The sequence below is a fragment of the Anser anser genome, assembly GCF_964211835.1.
Source record: "Anser anser genome assembly, chromosome: 5".
Taxonomy (NCBI): domain Eukaryota; kingdom Metazoa; phylum Chordata; class Aves; order Anseriformes; family Anatidae; genus Anser; species Anser anser.
Genome location: NC_139725.1, coordinates 27,077,955 through 27,100,197, shown reverse-complemented (window position 1 = coordinate 27,100,197; position 22,243 = coordinate 27,077,955). Strand labels below are relative to the sequence as shown.

The following is a 22,243-nucleotide window of genomic DNA, read 5'->3' as shown; positions in this document are numbered from 1 at the left end:
TGGGAGACAAGCAATGTCAGATAAACAGTATGTCTAGGGAGCTTTTTATTTTATTTGTGAATGCGACCACTAACAAACAGTAAAACCAAGATTTAATATTTTTTTTCTGTGAGCCACTGAATTTATGAAAGTTTTTCCAAAGGATTTGTGTCTTTTGTCTTCTAACTCTTACTTTCCTCTTCACTGCAATAGTTCAGCTGTCCCATAAGACCACTTTTTTCCAGTTCTACTCCATGGACAAGACACAATACAGGCTGCAGCTAAACTAGATCTAGGCCCGGCTTCCCAGTACTCAGGTGTTCATTGGTCAGCTAGCTGCCATGAGGAAAAATGTAAAACAACTGAGCTCTGCCTGGCTTTTCTCAGTTGAAGTACTAATTTTATCTCTTTCTATCTAACCATTAACTTGTAAGAATTTAATCTTCTCTGGGACTTTCCAATTTGGCTGGATTTAGTCAACACTGCAAAATTATGAGTTATGAAAAGGAATGACAGATGTACAGTATAATTGCATAAGACTTGTTCTTTAGCAAAACAAGCTAAAAAATTACAGTACTTCCAGATTCCTGGTAGCCAAAATAAATATATTATTAGTTTATATTGCTGTAAGAAGTAGGAAAAACTAGTCTCCAAAATGCATTAAAAAAATCAAAGGGGCCAGCTGCTATAGGCAGATATGGAAACTTAGAGATAACTGGAGAGTGTTTTTGTGAGGAAGAAGAATGGAGGGTCTTGCATATTTGAATACTAAGGTGTCCTGTGTCCTGTTGTTCCCTTTCTGGAAATTGACAGCAAACAATATGACTTCTAGGTAAGCTAAATTCCAGGAGCTAAGGTAAAGTGTCAGCGCTGAATGTCTTTTATTTCATGTAAAGGTTATTTGTTGTCACAGGGATGAGCCTAGAAAGCTACTTGATACAAAAAATAAATAAAATAAAAATCTAGCTCACCACTTCAAAATCCCTGTGTTTTTTTCATATGGAAATACCATTTAAACAAAAGTCATAGGTTTGATAGCTTAATATGTAGAAAATAGAATGGGCGTATTTAACTTTGGAAAAACAATCAAATATTCATTCAGTTCTTTTTTGTCACACAACCTGCCAGCAATTCTGAAATGGTTATGTAAGCAGAGTGGTTTTGACTACATGATAGCAATGACTTGCTTAGTTAAGAATTTTGCTGGTGTTTGATATTAATAAAATATTACGTGCTGCAGGCTGTAATACAGGTGAGGCAGCTGTGTACAGGAAGTCAGACATTCACATACATTTATACTAATATTTGTCAATATAGGGTATAAAACCCCATTAAAAACAAAACAAAACAAAAACAAAACCAAAAAAAACAGGTAAGACATCCCAGATATAATTCCCTATATTCTAATTCTTTTCTGTTGTTCAACAGTACCCTGTAATGTGTAAGTCAAAGTTTTCTCCTTTTCCTTTAGTTCATGTCCTATGCTGAACCTATGACATACAGTAAAATAAAATGTTCTATACATTTGTTGTATACAGGACCAATGGAAAAGATGTTTCCACAAAGACAGCATTAAAATTCATGTTTTTAAACAAAAAGGAGATGAAATATACTTGTTAGGTACATGCTGTCCAGTTTTATATTTGGTGTAAAATATGAAAATTACCTTTGCCCCTTCCAGATCTTTATTGTACATGACTTCAGACTGGTCAAATCAAGAATTTCAGCTGACTTTAATATATAATACATTTAACTATATTTTTTTAGTTAATATTGTATTCAAGAATAATATATTATATAATATATATAATATATATATAATATTATTCTAATAATATTGTTAATGATATGGCTAATATAATACAAGAATGCCTTGTATTATGAAAAAATGTACAGTGGCAGCTTCTCCCACTGGATGTTTTCTGTACCTGCTATTTAGAATGTCTAAGTCCAGTGGTAGCATAATCAAACCTGTGATTGTTATATCATTTTTTTTGTCAGCAATGTTAGGAATAATGATACTGTGAATTCTATTTCTCACAGCAATAAAACTAAATAATATATTTTGAAATACAGTAATTTTTTACTTACTTGAAAACAGTGTTAGTCATACAACATTTAACGTTTGTATGTATCCATAATCCATTTTTAATGATATGTTACTGTTTTTCCCTAGGATAATCGTATTAATCTTGTGGATTATGTTGTCATATATTACCTGCGCCATTGCGATAAGGTAAAAGATTTATTTGCTGTACACCTCTCTAAAAGTGACTTCTTTAAGAATTTGTAAAAGGGTTTGCATTTGCCTTTTTTTTTTTTTTTTTTTTTTTCATTTGACCGCAGTAGTTGTGGACCTTTGGAAAATGTTACATTAACTCTGGAACTAAACACTGCAGACAGCAGACAGCTGTCTGTGACTCTTGCAGGCCTGACAGGTTATCCCTCCAGTCGCTTCTTCTTATAACCTGGTTACTGTAACATTGCAAATTTTATTTTGATGTGATAATAATGCAAGACAGAAGCAATGTTTGTCTCTCATGATAGAATACAATGACAGGTTGATATTTTAGAATAGGTGACTCAGTTGATGGAGGTAAAGTTAGATAAGGAATGTGGGAAGAGGCATGGCTGCTGATTTGAGTTACTTGTGTTTATGGGGCTTTTTGATGTGTCCAAAGTTTTGGAGTGGAAAATTTAAACTGTTTTCTTCAAATAAAAATGTCACTATTGATTGATTTTAAGTATGTAATTTCTTATTTTTGAAATTAAGATGATGTCTCCATTTGATATTTGAATTCTGGTCAGTTCATTGACCAGAATGATTTTTCATGGCCTTATCTCTGGTTGAATATAAATGTTATTTCTTTTTATTTTTTATTTTTAGTGTTTAAAGGTTTTTTTGGTTCGTTGTTGTTTTTTCTTTTTCTTTTTTTTTTTTAATTCTTACATATGCATGTTGAATTGAAGAGTTAGTTGTCATAGAAATTTTTTCAAGGAGTAAGACTAAAGTAACTGAAGACATCACTAACACTGGAGGGTTTGCATGTCAGGACATTGTGGAACAGCTCCTGAGGCTGATCTATAGAGAAGACAGAAAACTAGCAGATATGAAGATCTGTACAAATAGGATTGTTGATTTTGTTTGTTTATTTGTTTGTTTTTTCCTGAAGCAGGAAAATAAAATTTTTTTACCCGAAGTGCCTGTCTTGTAAAAAAAAAAATCGCATTACAAAAGCAATTTTGTCTAGTCTGTAATTTTATTTATTTATTTGTTATTCCTGCAAAGTTTCTGCTGTACAGTAGTTTTACTTCAGGGAATTCTGTAAGAACAAAACAGTTTATCTTCTCTTCAGAGGAAGTGGAGACAATTTAAATTTTATCCATTGTACTGTTTTCTTTCCCTGAGTGCTCATATCTTTCTAATAATGAAATTATTTGTTCACTGTTTACAAAATAGTTAGTTCTCCAGCCCATGAGCTTTCCTTTATTTCAGACTGAAATCTGTGCGCAGATAGTATTTTAAACTCACTAGTACATAGTTAGGCAGAGTAATGTCATTGTAATACCGTTTATACACTGTACTTGTTAAATTTCCCCTGCTTAGAATCTCCTAAAGCTGGTGGGTTTTTTTTAGTTCTAATGTTTTTTTATTGTGCTAAAAATAAGATATATGCTTTGGAGTTCCATACAGATATTAAACTTATTTAGTGAACTGCAGAGACCTTCAACTATATATTTTTCTCTGTATAAAATACTCCAGGCAATATATAAATATTGTTTTAAATTTATCCATATGAAGTGTGTATATATGTATTGGATTGGGAAAGGGTGAAACCACAAACTTTTGGCATAAGGTCACTTGCTCCGTTAAAATAGGCATTCATGTTACCTGGTTTTAGGAAACTTCTAATCCGTTATCTAAACTTCTGTTGATATAAAATGACCTAAAATGTTGTGAGCTTATTGTTGCTTCATAGTTCAAATTGAGCACAGTTTGCATTACAACGTCTAAAAGGAAGTTTCAACACTCAGACTGGTCAGGATTTCATCTTAAATGATACATATATGCTGTTTTAGCAAGAAATATTTAAAACGTTATTTTTGTGTGTTTTTAATAGTGTTTTATAGATGCCATTTCAAAAAAATAATTTATTTCACTGTAAATGCATTTAATTTTCATAGTGGCCTATTTGTTTGTTTGTTTGTTTTTTTAGGAAGCAGGAACAGACAAGAGTATTTTTCCTTTACCAGAACCACAGGATTTTTTCCAGGCCTCCCAAGTTAAGTTTGAAGACCTAATAAAAGACTTAAGGAAACTGAAGAGAGACCTAGAAGGTAACTGGGAACTTTCAAATTTGTTCAGCTAACAACTAAGTGCCATTTAAAATGTGACCTTTATGAGGTTTGCTTATTGCTAATTAGGTTTATAGTGTTGATTCATTTGAAGTTTTTACACTGTGGCACAAACTACCCCCATAAAATAGAAAAAAATATTTCAAACTCATGACTTAATAAAAATGAAAGTAAAGGTACTGAAAAATAATTTTCTATAATTCCCTTTTGCAATTGAAAGACCCCTAAAGAAATGTGTGAATTTTTCTCTGGCTTCTTCATAACTCTATGTTTGACTGTAGATAACCTGCTAGTTCCATAACATAAATACTTTCTTCAGTACTCATGTAACAACAGTTTAACAGCTTCAAGAAATAGTTGAATGCTATTAATGTAGAAATAAAACACAGCTTGCCAAGGCACAGCAAAGGGAAATGGAAAGCTCCAGTTCAAAATATTTTCACCCTGGGACATAAAATAAACATTTAAAAATGTTTATTACAAAGAGGGGCTCAGAAACCCAACTCATCTATCAATCAAGGTATTGAGTGGATATGAAGTAGGAAGAGTTGCTCTCTAAGTGTTACAAGCAGTTTCATTTTTATTTTGTGCTTCATATGACTCTTAAAAATAAATCGTGTGAATGATGACTGAATATTTCAAGCCTGTCATTTTTGCTAAGGCAAAGTTGCTATTTTTACTGAAGCAATTACATGTAGAAAATAGAATTTTGGGACAGAATCTGCATAAAAACTCATAAAAATCTCCATTTACGTTTAGATAACACATCTGCATCAAAATGTGAGAGTATTTTTTGAATCAGAGTTGAACAAGCTGATTTTTCAATGTAAAGCAATGAAAACTGTTAGAAATAATTTATTGTTACAGTTAGAAATGGCTGAATTAGGTCACTAGTATCTTTAGGATAGTTTCAAAGGTTAACAGTGGTAGGAAGGTATCAGTTATTGTTTGTTCGACCCGGGCAGAAGTGAGTGCTCTATCTCCTCTCATCGCTTGGCCCTGTAAAACCCTTGGCCTGCCCTCTTTTGGGCTAGTTTGTGCAGAAACATGATCTGTGTTTGATCTTGTACTTTTTCAGCATGTAGTCCTGCTGTAACGCATCTTAGTCTTGTAGGATCTGCATTGAGGCTGTGACATTCACATCATATTTGTTCTATATTGCAAAGAGAGAGACAGAAAGTAGGAAAAGCACTTCAACTAACTTATAAAATTAAAACTGCAGCTTTCTTGTAATCACTGATTTCTCTTTCAACGTGTTTTCTTAGATATTCAGAGAAAATTTTTTATGTTGAGGTTGTTTTCACCATTTTTCTTTGTAAAGATGTATTTGAAACCCATCCAAAGCAATTAACATATAAAGTTAATGACAGCAAGGATTTGAAACAAAAAAGGTTGTGGAAATGTTTTCAGATGTTGGTATTTTATCACTCAGAAATATGCAGCAGGATTCTAACAAGCATTCCTGTGAATAATTTCTCCTACATTTAAACAAAGAAGCAATCACTCATATAAAAATGTTGTATCTCTTTCAAACATTCCCTTTCAATTTTTTTTCTCTTCAGATAATGCTGTAGTTTATTTTTAAATCGAAATTTTAATTGAAGAGGTTATAATTTTAACACGTTCAACAAAGATTTGATGAGTCTCTGTAGTTTATTGTAGCCATTAAAAAGTTGTGGCTGCTGGCAGAATACCAGTGAAAGTCTAAAGCTGAAACAGATGTGAGTAGCAGAAACCAAGTCCAGAGAAGCGTCGGGCCCAGCTATCCAGACAGGCGCGGCCCTTCAGATGTAAATAATTTGAACAATATTAACTGGAGCTGCCTGTGTTATAGGGTACATTGGATTTATTTCACACTTTGGTTGGCTAAGGTAGTCTTAAACAGATTGCCGTGAAAGTGGGATGAGACAAAGGTAATAAATGAAAGAGAGGTTTTCTTATGTGCCGTTTGGGAACAAACGAATGTGTCTATTAGTGACTTAGCTTTTTTTCTGAGATTTGTACAAGGTGAGTAAAAGCAGGATAAGCATCACCTATTGTGTCTGAAGTGGCAATTTTGATAGAAACTCTTCATAATAGTCATCATTTAGTATTTAAAAATATTTTTCCTAGTTTGTCAGGGCATTCATTCACCTTTTAATAATGGATATTAACATGGGAAAGACTGAGGATTCATGAGAGAGGCACATGTCTTAAAGGTCTGAACTTTGGGCTTGAAATACCTAGACTCTGTGGAACCAAGAGTTCAGATCTAGATGGAGCACAAACCCTTTCATCCATTTCAGATAAACAGATTGAGTTCCATACGATTTACTATTTTGAAGTCCTTCAGATTAGACTTTAAAGGGACAGTGTCAACTAAAGTTTGGCTCAAAAATTTGAACGTCTCTTTTTTGAGAACCTTACTCCAGCAGGTTTTTAACACACATTCCAGAACAAACTTCGCAGTCATGAGCATTTTTAGGTTAAAAAGCATGATTTAAAAAATGCACATTTAATATATGTTTTTAAGTGGAAAGAAGTGTAAAAGCATTTGATTTTAAATAGTGAGATGGCAATTATAGAATGAAATCCGGTTCTGCTTTAAAGTCATAGAAGAAAAATGTTTTCTGTAAGCTTAGAATTTCACTTCAGGTCTGTATAGTCATTGCATTTCCAGGATTTCCAAGTATTGCATAGAATGGTATAAGCAGGTACACGTATACATTTGACAGGTATTAGCTTTTCAGTTCATCTTTATGTTTATGAAAACAAAGCTTTTGTTTTGCATCAGTATTTTAAGATCATAATATATATTATTCCTTGTCTAGAGCAACAATTACCACTTTTTCCTTTCTGTATGACCAAGTATTTCCTTTCTGGTCTGGACAGTGCCACTTGATTGGTATTCTTCTGGAAGAAGCATGGAATATTTGAAATATTTAGTCATATGAAGATTTTTAGAAAGCAAACCTCTTCACCAGAGTATAATAGACTTGTATATGTTTTACCATGAACCCTTTATTCATCTACCTCCAAAGCTGAACAACCTTAATTATTCAAAATTAATTGCATTGAAGATTGTTTCCATCTGTCATACTCATTGCTTTTCCATGCAATACAGTTTGAAAAAATTTAAAATGCTACACCATGCACACTTGAAAGCAATATTAGATTCCTTACATCATTTACCATAATGTTCATTGTAACTTTTTAGTATTCTTGACTCTAACAGCTGAAAGAGCGAAGGTATCTACTGAATTGTTAAAAATGGAAACCAAGGTAGTTCCATGCTGAATACTCCATCCTTATTGCTCATAATAAATTAAATTTCCTATGACATTTTGACATTCTGATCTCATTGAAAATCCACGTTTTTTTTAAACTTTAGCTTTTTGTGAACTTTAGCTTTTACTTTCTTTCATGGCTGCCAGTACAGATTCTATCTGCCATTTTCACACAAACATTTTTTCAATGCTGTATATTTTTTAATTTGTTACTAACTTAAGAGAGTATATGAATATATATTTAGATATTTATAAATACGCACATATATGACCAAAAAGAAATAACTTCATCTAAAATAGATACAAGACTTCATGGATCAGCTATCTTTTAATAATCAGTTGGATTTCAGTACTCCAGGAGATATGGTTTGGAGCTGGGGGCCTCTTAACCTCGTTGTTCACAGATCTGTATCTTCCAAAAGTATGTTATCTCCAACTTTCCTGCTTTTAAGTAATGCACCTACATGAAAACTTTAGCTTATGACAACCACACCTTTTAAAATTGCATAATCTTTTTAGAAAAATTAAAAGGTAAGATAATAAACTATGCATGAAAAATGGAAAAAATACAATGTTACATTGGCCATTTTCATGTTGTTTTTCATATAGAAGCATTACAAATACCTTGTAAAGAAATGTAATTTGGAAATACCTCTGGAGGTCATCTGATCCAAAACCTTAGAGCAGGACTCACTTCACTTTTTGATCCAGTTCCATAGGGCCTATTGAGCCCTAGACTCAGTTCTGAGTCTAAGGATGGAGATTCCAACCCCTCTCTGGGCACCTCTTCCAGTGTTGAGTAAATGTCATGATTTTTTTTTCCTTATCCCTTGTCAGAATTTCCTACGTTGCAACTTGTGACTCTTTGTCCTTTTTCTTTAGTTGTACATGAAGAGTCTGTCTCTGTCTTCTCTATATTCATTAGATATCTGAACATACCAGGCTTCCTCTGCTTCTTCTTCAATTACTTAATTTTATTTTCATTCTCAGATGGCATGACAATATACATGTTGTTTATCTTAATGTCATATAGTACCTGGAGTATCTAAATAAAGAGGCAAACAAGCACAATATGGCCTTCCTTAGCCAAGTAATTTCTAAATTCTACGCAAGGTGTTGCACAGGATCCTCAGTACAAAATTCATTTTTTAACTGCACTGATCATGTTCCATATCAGAACTCATAGCTTTGTCCTTACTTTCCTCTATTAAGTTTCACTATTCTGGTTCCTATAGCATCCCTTTCTTACTGTTTACTTCTTCAGACAGAGAAGGAAGAACCAGAAAGGGATTGCTATGCTTTTTTCTTCCAGATATGTTGGTGATGAAGAAATCTTCATTAATGTATTTAAAGTGCTCAGTACTCAGTATTTAGCACATCTTCTTTGAAAGATTGTTTTAGAATTTCACTTTTTTAGAAAATGGTCAAATTAAAATCAGTCTTCAGCAAAATAATCACACACATTCTATAGACTAGTCCCATTCTGTGTTTCAGGTTGCTATCCCTCTTTGCTGTGGCAATAAATCAGCCCTTAAAGATGTTTACAATTTTTCTTAGTGTGAGAATTAGTTCCTTTTTCAACTTTTCTTGTATTTCATGTAATAGCTGAATAATAATACATAATTTCAAAACATACTTGTCTTTTGACTAGAGACCAATTCTCTGTCTCCACAGCCTCTGTGGCCTTATTGCAGAGAAACATCCATTTCACTGGATATGATTAGCATAGGGTTGCCATACCAATAACAACATCATAGCTAATTAACCCTGTCTCTTAGCAGGGCTTAGACAAGAGATAATATTACACAGTTGCATCTGCATTATCCTCATTCAGTACCTTCCTCAGGAAGCTCTGTATGACATTGTACTGTAAAGTGGAAATGTGTTACGAAATTAAGACAGTAATGGAACAGAATTTAGAAATGAGAAATAGGTGGAAATTGAAACGTCACTTGCATCCACTGTTGCTATACAGAGAGCAAAAAAGGAAGCTGCAAAAATAAAAAATAATTAGTCCATGCTCATTTAAGACTAAAGCACTCTGATTGTCCTGATTGAAAATCCTGAAAACATTTGTTCTTATTAAGAATTATGGTGGAATATATTTACTAATAGGAAAAAATAAAAGTTTAATTGATATTATTTACAAAGAGTTGAAATAAAATATACGTGTGTATTACCATTGGAATCCTCAAAATAAGTTGCAAGTTTTTGCATTATGTCTATTAATGAATAATAAACCAATTTTGATCTAGAAAGTAATAGATGTTTTCAGTTAATGAATTGAGAATTTTTCAGCTTTTGTTGGATTTTTATATAAGCAGAAATGGAGAAATTAATTGAATGGAGAAATTAATTAATTGAATGTGTTACTGTTTGTTCAGATGGAATTATACAATTAGTTCATACATAATACTATAGGCCTGAGAAAAAAATATTTTATAGAATAGAGGTTTAGTATAATAATAATAAAATAATTATCAATAGGACAGTGATTACAAAGTTGAGAGATTTTGTCTATTGTTTGATTAGTTTTATTGACAAAGGTTACTGAATCACATCATGAAAATTACAATATCAGCTTGCATGTTAACATTCTAAATAGTTTGTTGAACCAGCAGATATTTTGCAGTAAAAGGTGATTGTTTATTTGTTACAGGTCAACATTCAAAAAAGTATCAAAGGCCCTTTTCAAAAATATGTTCAGCAGATTGAAGCCTTGGTCTAATTAAATGGAATGTTTTAAGTCACTCTAACAGTGTGATTTAGACATCTCAGTCACACACATTTTCTGGAAAAATTTTCCCGCAATCAGCAGAGAAGTTGAATGATATTTTCCAGGAACCAGTAACTTTACAGATTTTTCTTAAATATTAATTATACTTTCTAATTTTAAAATTAAACTTAAAATTTTGAAAGCGTAGGCAAATAGGAATTTGAACTGGGTGGTGGAGCATAAGGAACCAAATAGGTGCCTGTGATGTGCAATGCTCTTTAGATGTCAACATAAATGGAGCATGTTGTTATGTACCTGATGAGTATCACTATATTTTTGCACTGTCCAAGATTTACATGATATATTCAGAGGCAGTACAAAATGATGTAGGGAAAAGAGAAAAGGACAGTTTTATGCAGGGACAATTATTTTGTTTTCAATTATTAGTTGGTAATAATTGGTAAAATGAGTCTTCTCTTCTTAGATTTTTCCGACCTCTTTTTGAATAGTCTCATGCCTCTGCAGGCTGAGATACATTTCAGTTTGTTTTGATTTGGCAAAGATACAATACAGGCATTAAAAAACACATTTTGTATATGTGCACTGGATTCTATTGTACAATAAAACTAACATTTTGACAGTGTTCCACTGGTAATGTTCATATGCGAATAGATTAACTAGAAATCTTACTAAGTGGAGCATTTCTTAAAATTCCATTAGATTTTCTAGTTTATGATAATCATAGAATAGTATGTGAGGGTTTTAATAAGATTCGGAAGTATAGTAGAGGGGCAAAGAAATTATGTTTTAGAAGATTTTGTTGCATAAAAGCAGATGTCTGCACATGTGCATAAAGGCTAGGGAGAAAGCTTTCTATCTGTTAATCAATGGCATGCTGTTAATTTTTTCATTTTTCTTTTTTTCCCCTTGGCTAAAGAGTCCTAGGAAATTTCTTATTTAAAATTATTCTGCAAATGTTAAGATTCTCAAACAAATTGTGGAGATACCAAAGTTAAGATTTTCTATGCACCTTTCTTTTCTGTGTGCTGTTTTATATACGTGTGTGTGTTAAGCGTTGGTTGCGTAACAGTGTAGTATACATCTGGAAGCAGGTAGTGTACATCTGGGAGTAGGAATGTTGTCCCTATCAATGTATGATGGATAATGAATGATGCAGTCTGGAGAGCTGGAAGGAGCAATGACTTCATATTAATGGATCTCATCAGCTTTTCCTGTCTGAGAGTAGGCAGTAAAAGAGAGGGCAGATCTCTGCTAGATTTGAGGCAGTGGGTATGCATCTGCTACCAGTGATCAAAAATTGAAAGTACATTAATTTAGACAGTGGGATAGAAATTAGTAATAGTTATGGTAATTAGCAGCTAAAGAAGTATGAATTTACATAGTGATTTTAAAATCAACCAAGCAGCATACTCTAACTAAGCCATACGCTTGATAGAAGAATTAATTAGGTGGAACTTTATGATCTGTTTTGCACAGAAAATCAGATATCCAGCAGTACAGAGAGAAAGAGGAGATCACTTCTGGTTCTGCAGTTTCAGCTTATGAACATACTGTTTCAGTCATTGCCTGGCAATTCTCTTCTATCTGTCCAACACTCCAAGTAGTAATGTGTTTGTGTGTTTGGAAGGTCCTTTTTTCTCTCACTGGAAAAAGTTTAGCTCATCTGATTAAAAATATTATTGCTTCTTAAAAATCTCATCTTGCTCTAAATTAGCCAGACAAGATGCTTCCATTTCAGATATTCACTTTCTGTACTGTGCAGACAGAAGTGAAATGTTCCGATTTCTCAGCAGGTTCTGCTCGCACACATTTCTACACTCCTGACAAATCTTAATGATGTGCGGAGGTCTGTATGTTTGGATCTTGACATTAAACCAAAACTTTCTACTAATAGTGTGTGCTGGAATCACTTAAAGAATCTTACAGAGACTTGACTGGAAAATTGTGAGGGTTTAGTCATTATATTCATTTGCGTGTGCTGTTCCGTCTGATGCAGTATGCTTTTCTGCTGAAGGGTGCGCTAAATGTAAACTACCATTTCAGAGAGAATACATTAACCAGAGTCTTAGACATGTTGCTATGGTGTGAAAAATATTTAGTTTTACTAGCAATCTTTGTTCATTTTGTTAAATGTATTTTTAGGAAACAATCTTAACAGGACGGATTTAAAATGATATATATAAAATGTTGATGTGCTTTGTCAAAACAAGGAGAAAAAAAATGAAATAAAATTTCCTTTAGGTTAGTTGCAATTAATATAGGTCTGACAGTTTCCCTGCGTATCTTCATATACTGTAAAAGTTCAAAATATTTTAATCTTAAAAGAAACAGAACAAAAATCTCACAAATCTTAAATCTGAAAAACAAAGCCAGAATACCTGATAAAACTCGTGAGAGCTGTCAAGATTTACAAATCTAGTGTTCTATTAAATGTCCAGTAGAACAGGTGAACTTTACAGGCTGTTTTCCAAGATGCTAATTCAATTATTTCACTTTCCCCACCTTAGGATTTATCACTTAAAACGTCTACTGTCTCATTTAGACATGAGAGCTATTGCCTTAAGCATCTAAATAGATACTGGGTTTTGTGCATCACAAAAGGAAAGTGTATTTCAAACAGAAAAGGATCAGACTGTTTAAAGTTTTACATACTGGCTTTATCCTGTGAAATAGCTTTTTAAGAAAACAGTTATTAATGAGTGAAGAAAACAACTGTGCATATAAACATTCTTGTTCTAAGTTCACTGAAAATAACTTTACACAGAACTGTAACTATGGTGCATTTAGTTTTGTGTGCTAATACTTCTTTTGCATCACATTGTTGATCTTTATTTCAGACAATAAAAACCAAGCTTGAGAATACAGAGTACCACCATGATTTGTTCCTCTTCTGCTTTTGTCTCTGCTACCTTTTTCTCAGGAAACTTCACCCCTTCTTCATGGCATTTCTCTCCCTGTTTGGTTCAAGGGCTTCTGTATTAGTCAGCCTGGCTCTGGCTAGGGTGTTAGTGCTTGAACCTTTTGTGTGTTGCCATCGCTGATGTCAAATGACTGATTATCAATATAAGTCCAAAGCTGCAAGTAAAATGCTGTCTCTGAAATTATTCTGGAAAATAACTGAAAAGCGGTATAACTACTTGCATTCAGAAGGAATCATGATACATCTCTTCCTGTCTCCACACTTGTTTAAAAATCTATATGAAATTAAATATTAACTTGCAGGACTATAAATAAGGACAGGAGTTGCAAATGGCATAGGTATAATGGACTGTAATTAGGCTAATGCTCGTATGTGCATACCTGCAGTAAATATGTATCTAAAGTCACATTTAATAGCAGAAGAATATAATCAAATGCTGCAACAGCATTCAGAGGGTAAACATGCATCTCCTGTAATGTTCTATTTACCTTGGAAAGTTGTTTGCAAGTAAGAAAATGTAATAAAGCTGCACCATATAAGATAAGTAATGAGGAAAATGAATTAATCTGTATTTACAAACCTCCTGTTGAAGCTTGGGTATATAGGCCCAAGGAGTGTGATTCCTGCACTTTAAAATTTCATACAGAAATTTGGGTTTCTTCAGTAAAACATTGAATTCATTTGAGGTATGGTTTCAAATCTCCTTTGGAACAGGAAAGGAAAGGGTTCTAAAAATGAATTATCAAATAGTAACCTTTCTGTCAAAGATAAGCTGCATTATAACAAGAAAATAAAATAGCAAGGTTGGCAGTATAAGCTGCCAGGCTGTGAACAGACAAGAGGAGTGGGGTTTGTTAGCAACTTTCACAATAGCATAACTCATGGGGGTAGTGTCAGTGACAGGTTTATAGGAATTCATGGTGTTGATACATGGTTGCACTGTCAGGATGATTCCTGTAAATGCTACTGGTGGGTTCTGGTGAGCAAATAGTTAGTAATTTACTGTTATCAACATTAAACTATTTCTGGTTTTGCGTTTACTTTAAAAATGATGCTTAAAAAATTCCAAATCCAGTCTGATTGACACTGAAATGCTCTTTACATGAAAGTTTGTTTATGGGCAGTGATTCTTTTGACAGATTTACAAGTGTCTGTGGAGTTTTAAAAGACTATTGCCCAATAGGCATTAAGTGAGAGACATTCTATTTTGTAAATATTTTCACTTATATTGGGGATTTTTAAAGAACTTTTTGAGCCAAATACTGCATTAAATCTGAAGACAGTGGCAAACTGATAATCAGCAGTTTCCAGCTTTGTTCTAATGTTTTGCTAATGGTTTCCATTTCTGTGGCCAAGATTTGCAGTGGGTGAAGCATGATGTACATCCAAAAATTTGTAAGGGCTTTCAAATATTGTTACACACTCATATTTTCTTTTTTTGCAATAGCTCATTTAGAAATAAACAATTTTCAAAGTAGTATTTTACATTTAATTTGACTAACATATAATGCATACCAAGAAAATGACCCAAAGGTTTAGTACAGTAATGGAGAATTTGCATCTGCTTGAGCTCATTAATGCTGAAGCAGGTTGTTTAGTTCCTCAAATGATTAATTTGGAATAAGGTGGTGAGAGAGGAAGTGTACATTTGGTATGATATGTTAGCTATCAAATTCCTCAGAATTTCTTCAGATTCTTCAAAATTTCAGATTTCTTTTTCTCAGAAAGAAAATTTTCAGAATGTATGTCAAAGAAGGAATGTTTATTAGGATCCTTACTTCAGAATAATTCTAATAAAAAACCTTGCTAAAATAATTTTCCTTTTAAATCAGAGCAAGGAATGGAGCAGAACTTTTCAGTTTTAATTTCTTTATATAATGTTTTGCTTGAGTTGGTAGATTTTTTTTTTTAATATTAGTATATTTCAAGTAAACTTGTGAATAAACATTAAGAAAGTATTATTGAGCTTAATAACATGAAGTTCAGTAAATGGTAGGTACCAGAAACCTTCATGTTATGTTGTGTGGAACTGAGGCATGTCATAGAGTTGTATGGTAGCCTTTCACATATTGCAAATCGGGGTTGATCAGCTGACTTTAATATATAGAATACAACTGCCATTTTATTCAAAATCCTTGATTTAACTGGATCATGAAAATCATCTTCCTTTTCTGAGTGTCTTTACTTGTATCTGATTTGTAATTCCTTTGAACACACTTTTACTATTCTTTTCCATATCTTATCTATCCCTGGGCAAGTTTAATGAAGTTCCAAGCTTCAGCAGCCTGGAAGATACATCTCGTTGGTAGTCCTAGACATCACTTTATTATAAATTTTGGAGAAAGAATCATTATTCTGCATTGGACACTTAATTATTGAAGGGGATACTGAAATAGAATGGAGACATTTGAGCAGGAATACATCATTTTTAAGACTGCAGTTCAAGCTGAAGTTAATATTGCCTTCAGCCACTTACTCCATATCTATGCTCTGTCTTATTTTTAGCTTTAGCAAGTAAATAAATTAAAGTTTTATTCAAATATTTCAGTGCAGTTGAGTTTAAACAGACCTAGTCAACCTTCAGTTGTCCAGAAAAATATTTTTATTTTCCTTTATAGAACAGAACTATATATATATGTCTTTGAGTGAAGTGTAACCTAAACTCAGAGTCAACTAAGGGAGGACTAAGCAGTACAGGGCAAAGACGTTGCTCCTGTGATTTTCACCTCATCACCATTGTCCTTGATTGCCTTAGCTCAAATCTAAAACTTTCTTAAGGCCCTTCAGTCTATTTTTACAGCTATCTAAAGAACTTTGGGAATTTGACGAGTAGATTTTTGTTCCAGATAGGTAGTTTTTGTCTAAGTAAATATCTTCATCAGAGACTCATTTAAGGTGTGTTTTTTGTTGTTGTTTATTTATTTATGTATTTATTTTTTAAGGCTTTCCAATAATGTAATTTCGTAGAGTCTTCCAGCATTTACTTGACTTCTTTTGTCTCTTTCAGTTTCATTGCCTTAAGATGACTTAAGCAATGCTAACTGGCATTTCACCTCATTTTGTCTGATCTCAAAGTTAGAGTTTTAATCAGCGCCCAGGACCGACTTGTTCTATGTTATGTGTCCCATTTGATCTTCTCTGATGTGCCTTTCCTTTTACTCATTCTCTCTCCTCACTCCAAATGTTGATCCTCTTGTTAAGGATGTTAAGATTCTACTAAAGAATTCACCACCCAAATCAGCTTCTCTGTACACTGGCACTTCTACTTTTCAGTATTTTTCTTTAGCTTTTTTCATCTGAGTATGGTTAATGTTAGTTGTCTTTATTCAAAAAAATATTTTTTATTGAAGGGGTTTTACGTGTGCTTTCTTTCTAATTTAGAAACAATTGGTCCTAGTCTTGGTCACTTAATTATTTCCATGGCACATATCCAATTAACTGTTCTAATAATCTTGGGTTGTTAATGCTTGTAGGAAGAATCAAGGAGGCTAGAGTAATCAAGACAATACATTAGTAGCTCTAAGTTTGCAAAAACACCTTTCTAGAGTATGTTAGGGTATGTTTTGATGCTACTGTAGTTACAAGCTTATTATTATATATATATATATTCATATCTGTTTCTCTGTAGATTTTTACAAATTTATTTGTATAAGGTTATTCTAAAATAATGACTGGCTTGCAGTCATTAATACAATCATCAGCCTTAGGTGATTATATTAATCATGTGCATTCTATAGTCACTATATCAAACGCAACAATATAATGTGTATTAATACTTTAACCCTTTTGTCATTTTATATTGCTTTGGAATAATTTCTCAATATTACCTTATATACTTTTTGTGGATTTTTTTAAGCATGACAAAAATTAGTCACAGACCTGTAGCTGCTACTTTGTGTAAAATTTCAGCTGGAAATTGAAGTAGCATCTCAGTTATTTTGCTAGATTTTTTTTTTCTATAGAATTCCAATGTCCCTGTCTTATTCTGAAGTTTTACAGTTTGCTTGAGTAGATATAGAAAACTCCTCCTAATTCTACAAACTGTAAGTCCTGGTGGCCCAAAAGTACCATAGGCAATAACAGTAAGCAACACAATTTAAGTTGTACTATAAAATGTATGCATGTGTTTTCAACCTTCCATTACATGTTAATTTAAAATTCTCAGTTTCTATTTCCACAGTTTTGTATTAATTTTTGCTGGAATAAGTTGACTTATATAGTGGTGGCAGCAATATGGTGTGAAAATATTTCATGCAGCCAAACTTTAACTATCAGGTTTAACTCCAAAATAAATTTCTATCTAAATTTAGCCGCATAGGAATTAAGAGTTGTGGAAAAAAAATCATATAGTATTTAATAAAATCAGTTGCTAAATGGAAGGTAATTGCATTTTGATTTCCAAAAGTGTAATTTCATCTTTAATGTGGAACGTTAGAACCTTCAAAGTTTGACAGAAGTTCTAGGTAATGTTAAAATTAATTGGCAAACAACCTGAAGTTTTTAGAAATTGACATGGCATCAGGTCTTAAAGTAACAGACTAAACAGTAAACAAATTATAAGTTATGTAAGTTAACTTTCTTCTTATAGACTTCTACTATTTCATGTCATGGCCTATAATTTGAATACTTAAGTAAAGCTAAATTCCTGCATCTGTGTTAGAAAAATGCTTGAGTACACATGCCTGGTATTGATGGATTAAAATCAGTCCAGATAGAAGGCATGCTCCAGTCACCACAGAACAAAGCTTTGGGCTATAAATATTGTCTAGAATTTGTGTGTGTGGCAAGCTGTGATAGCAGCAAGTCTCAGCTCAGAGCTGGAGTATTAAGACAAACAAATCATTACTAAAGACAAATTCCACTCTTTAAACACATACAGAGTTTTCTAATTGGTATACTAGACTATTGACACTTCAGTATTTTTTATTATAATGTAATTGCTTTTATATTATAATATTATAATAATATTATAATGTAAATTGACTATTTATTTTAATTCACTCTAAAGTATGCGTAGGTGACTAATTTGGATGTAGGCTTCTACAGCGTTGACATCTACTTCTTTCTAACATCTAACGTCTTTCAAATTCTTTTTATAGCCTCTGAAAAGCAGATGAAGTTAGTTTGCAGAGAGTCTTCAGAAGAGCATCTCCAGCCCTTCAAGGAGAAATTAGAAGAATTCTTCCAAAAAGGTAAGCACATTTGAAGAAAAATATTGGTAAATAGCATAGTGTTTTACAAGGTGTTCTATACATAATGTATGCTGCATTAAATACCTGTTCCCTCTAAAATTTCATACTATCTGCTATGGATTATGTTCCTAATACACTAAATATATGTGTTAAAAGTAATGGATATGCGGATCTTGGAATTCACTTGTCAAAGATGATTGTTTTCTCTTATCTCACATATTTCTTACTGATTATATTGTGCTTTTGTTCTTTATCATTATTGTAGGTAAAATGAAAACGATATTTATCACAGACCAAATTTTTCAGATAGAATATAAATCTTAAAGTCTATAAAAGGCTAGAATGAAAAGTACCCTTCTAGAGAAGGTACATGTACATACATGAAGTAATGCTGTTTTGTATTAATGGTGTGGGCCTATTAGCTGACTAATTCAGATTTAAATTCAGATTTAAGATTTTTGCCTTGCGTGAGACAGAAACAGACATAAGGAAGTAACCTGTGAGGGTAGAGTCTAGAGATAAAAGAGATGAGGTCTGAGGGTGCAATTTGATGATCAGTACAAGACACGTAAATGCATGTTGCTGATGTTGAAAATAGCAGTCTTGCTCTCTCCTGTTTTCCTACACTATATATTACCAACAGTGCTGCATGTGCCAGCACTGGGGTCTCTCGAGCTGTGGAACAGGTAAGGGAACAGATTTTTCTTCCCCAGGTTGTAGGGAGTACGTATAGTCTGTTAGAATAAACAAAGTATTTCTGATTACTATATTGAGAATTCTTAAGGATTAAATATTACCAAGGTACTATTATTTCTCCCAGAAATTGTGAACAATTTAACAATTTGCTGTTTGAGAAGTCAAGTGAACTATCTGAATCTACTATTCCAGGCAGAATGCGTACTTACTATTAGTTACATTCAAATTGTTGTAATACTTTATGAATTAGCTTAATCCATTTTATAAAGATCCTTGTAGTGCTTTTTTAATAACTTTATTTCATGAGGTTATCTTATATTATTTGCGAAGTGAAAACAGGATGCTTTAAAAGTAATAGTCCTTGTTAAGTTGTACTGTTGAATAAACTATTATTCTTCACCCTTCTCCCTGCCGATGGAGCTTAATAGATATATTTATTTTATTTTAAATTTATTGGACACTATTAAAGCTGCACATTTCTTGCCACAGAACTTGTGAAACAAAAAAAAAAAAAAATAAAGAGGAAATCTTTGTGTCACAGCAGGACAGTTATCTTTCCAAATTATTTAACTGGAAATTTTTACTGTCAGCTTAACTATAATGCCAAGATTGAGGTAATGCTTTGTACATTTCTGCAGTATCTTTACGATCTCCAGTATGCTGCTCGTCACAGTGTTGTCGCTAAAAAATTGGTGTGTTATCAACACTGTTTGGGTCACAGATCCAAAGCACCATATGAGCTGCTATAAAGAAAATCCCAGACAAAACCAAGGAATAGCAAATGCATGTCACCACAGTTCTAAACAATAAAGGTAACACAGTACCTGGTTTCTTCTGCAAAGCTGAACTACGCTGCTTTATGATGAGTGGGACTTGATAAAATTACTGAGCTGATCTTGGGAAAAGATTAGTTCTGTTTTTGAAGAAATTAGGAAATAATAATTGTAAAACAAAAAAACATGTTCCTCACAAGATTTACTATCTTTGTACAGATACATACAGAATTAGAATTTATCCTTATCAGTGTAACAGAAAATGTTACCCTTATGTCTGTGAATAATGTATATTTTTAAGAGAGGATACATTCCTGCACGATGTCCCGGGACACTGAGGTCTATTAAATTTATTGGACTATTAATAATATTGGACTAGTAAACTATTAAATTTATCAGACACTTTTTAGTGTTTTCCTGTTTGTATTCTGGGAAGAGCAAAACCACATTCATTAAGTGTCCACTTTCTTTTTATTTTCTCTTGTTTACCTTTTACTTTATAATATTGTTTTATGCTATACATATTTTAATTTTGTCTAAAATAATTTCTCATCTTCTGACAGTTGTTTTATCTACCTTTTTCTGAGATGAGTTGTCAGTAGACACTCATAATATTTAAAGTGGTAAATTAGGCTGTGCTGTTGCATGTTGCCATCACACACTCATCCATTTTTAAAAACAATGTATTTTGCCTATTACAATGCTCTGAATATCACACGTTTATTGAACTGCCTGTGTTGGCATCTAGGACTTCACTTTATTACTTTCAACTAAATGAGAACTTAATCAGAGTGAAACAAGAAGTCGAGTTATTCAGTGACACTTGTCATTTTTTAGCTTTCTTTGGGTTCTTCATTTTTTCATTAAAACGTGTGCTGTGGAATTCGAGGAACTTTTTTATAGTAAAAGGAATACAGCCTTTACTTCTGATGTATTGCAGTGAAGTTTTTGATTGTACTTAGTTTCTACAAGAAATTGTTCCACAGGTTGAGCTAGCAACTGAGAAAACAAAGCATAAGTGATTTGATCAAGGCTACACAGAAAAATAACTCAGAACATGAGTATCTCAATGTCCTGGTCACTGCTGTATTAATGTGGCTGCTTGTTTTGCTTTCTAACTACATTGGCATGTGGTTTGCTGTAGCAGGTAATTATTCTGAACTAAAGGGATTTGAATTTTGATCTTTTAGATAACTTGCTATCAGTTTTTTATGATTTACTGCTTCTTCCTCAACAGTCAGTGGACCAAAAGTTAATTTTGTAGTTTTATTTTTAAAATCGGCTTTAGTATTTTAAACAAAAATAAAACCAAAAACACTGACTTCACATATTGTACTAGCAATTTTCTTCTTCTTTCTTTGCTCATCTTTTAACATTGGATGGCTTTTTCCTCTGTCGTAGGCATGTAAATTTCATAGGTCTATGCCTCAGTCATAGGCTTAGGTAAATTTGCTGTTTCAGTTGTTTCATTGCCTCTTTCTTTCACTGGGCCTCTGTGGATTTTTCTCTTCCTTTCTTTTTGTGTCTGTAAGCATTATGTCAATAAGTCAAACCACTAGAATCAACTATGTTTGTCAATACATTTGATTGGCTGTAAATGTTCAGCCATGAACACTTTCAGATCTACTGTGAGTACACATCAGTAAAAGCAACAAAATCTGCTGTAGATGAGCAGCCACTCTAGTACCTATACTTCTCATACAAGCTTTTTATAGCAAATAGTAATTTCTGGTAGGCTAAACGAGGCTCTATTAGACCTTAATTTCAGTCACTTTTACCTGAATGAGTTTTAGCTTGACATTAAGATAGAGTCGGAAATATCCTCTGTGCAGCTCTTCTACTCTGTGCCTGAGATTTGTTGACAATTCCTATTTGCTCATTTCATACAAGTTGTGATCAGTAGTGAAAATCAGTGTGTTCCTGCATGTCTGGTCTCTTTTCTGAGAACTGATGAGCGGTTTCAATTGCTACACATGCAGACACATAGATAACCATTACTATTACGTTTGATATTATAAATAAATAACGGGCCTACAACTTTAAAGAGCAGCTCAAATATAGTTGTTTTGAAGTTCCATATCAGTTTTTCTGTCAAATTTTAAGATTCCAGACTGCATTGAAGGGGCAATAGTCTGTCAAGGCAGGTAAGAAATGGCAACACCGGGAACCATTGTTCATTCTAACATTTTTACAAGTTGTAGGGATTCATTTTGATTATTTTTTTTTTGCATGCACCTAATTTAAAATAAAATCCTGTATTCAAATCTTCAAATTCAAAACAAATATTTTTAGTATGTATTTGTACACCAGTCTATATGCTCTTT

The 22,243-nt window shown here is 32.9% G+C and overlaps 1 protein-coding gene across 5 annotated transcripts in view; it reads left to right on the top strand.

Annotated features, from left to right (window-relative positions):
- Positions 1 to 22,243, top strand: part of FMN1 (formin 1) — a 211,846-nt gene that overhangs the window by 147,891 nt on the left and 41,712 nt on the right. For all 5 annotated transcript variants that reach the window (XM_083839382.1, XM_083839384.1, XM_083839383.1 and 2 more), the window contains 3 exons: positions 2,156 to 2,215; positions 4,197 to 4,317; positions 18,358 to 18,450. In XM_083839382.1, coding sequence (XP_083695508.1) covers positions 2,156 to 2,215; positions 4,197 to 4,317; positions 18,358 to 18,450 — 274 coding nt within the window. The remainder of the gene's footprint in view (positions 1 to 2,155; positions 2,216 to 4,196; positions 4,318 to 18,357; positions 18,451 to 22,243) is intronic.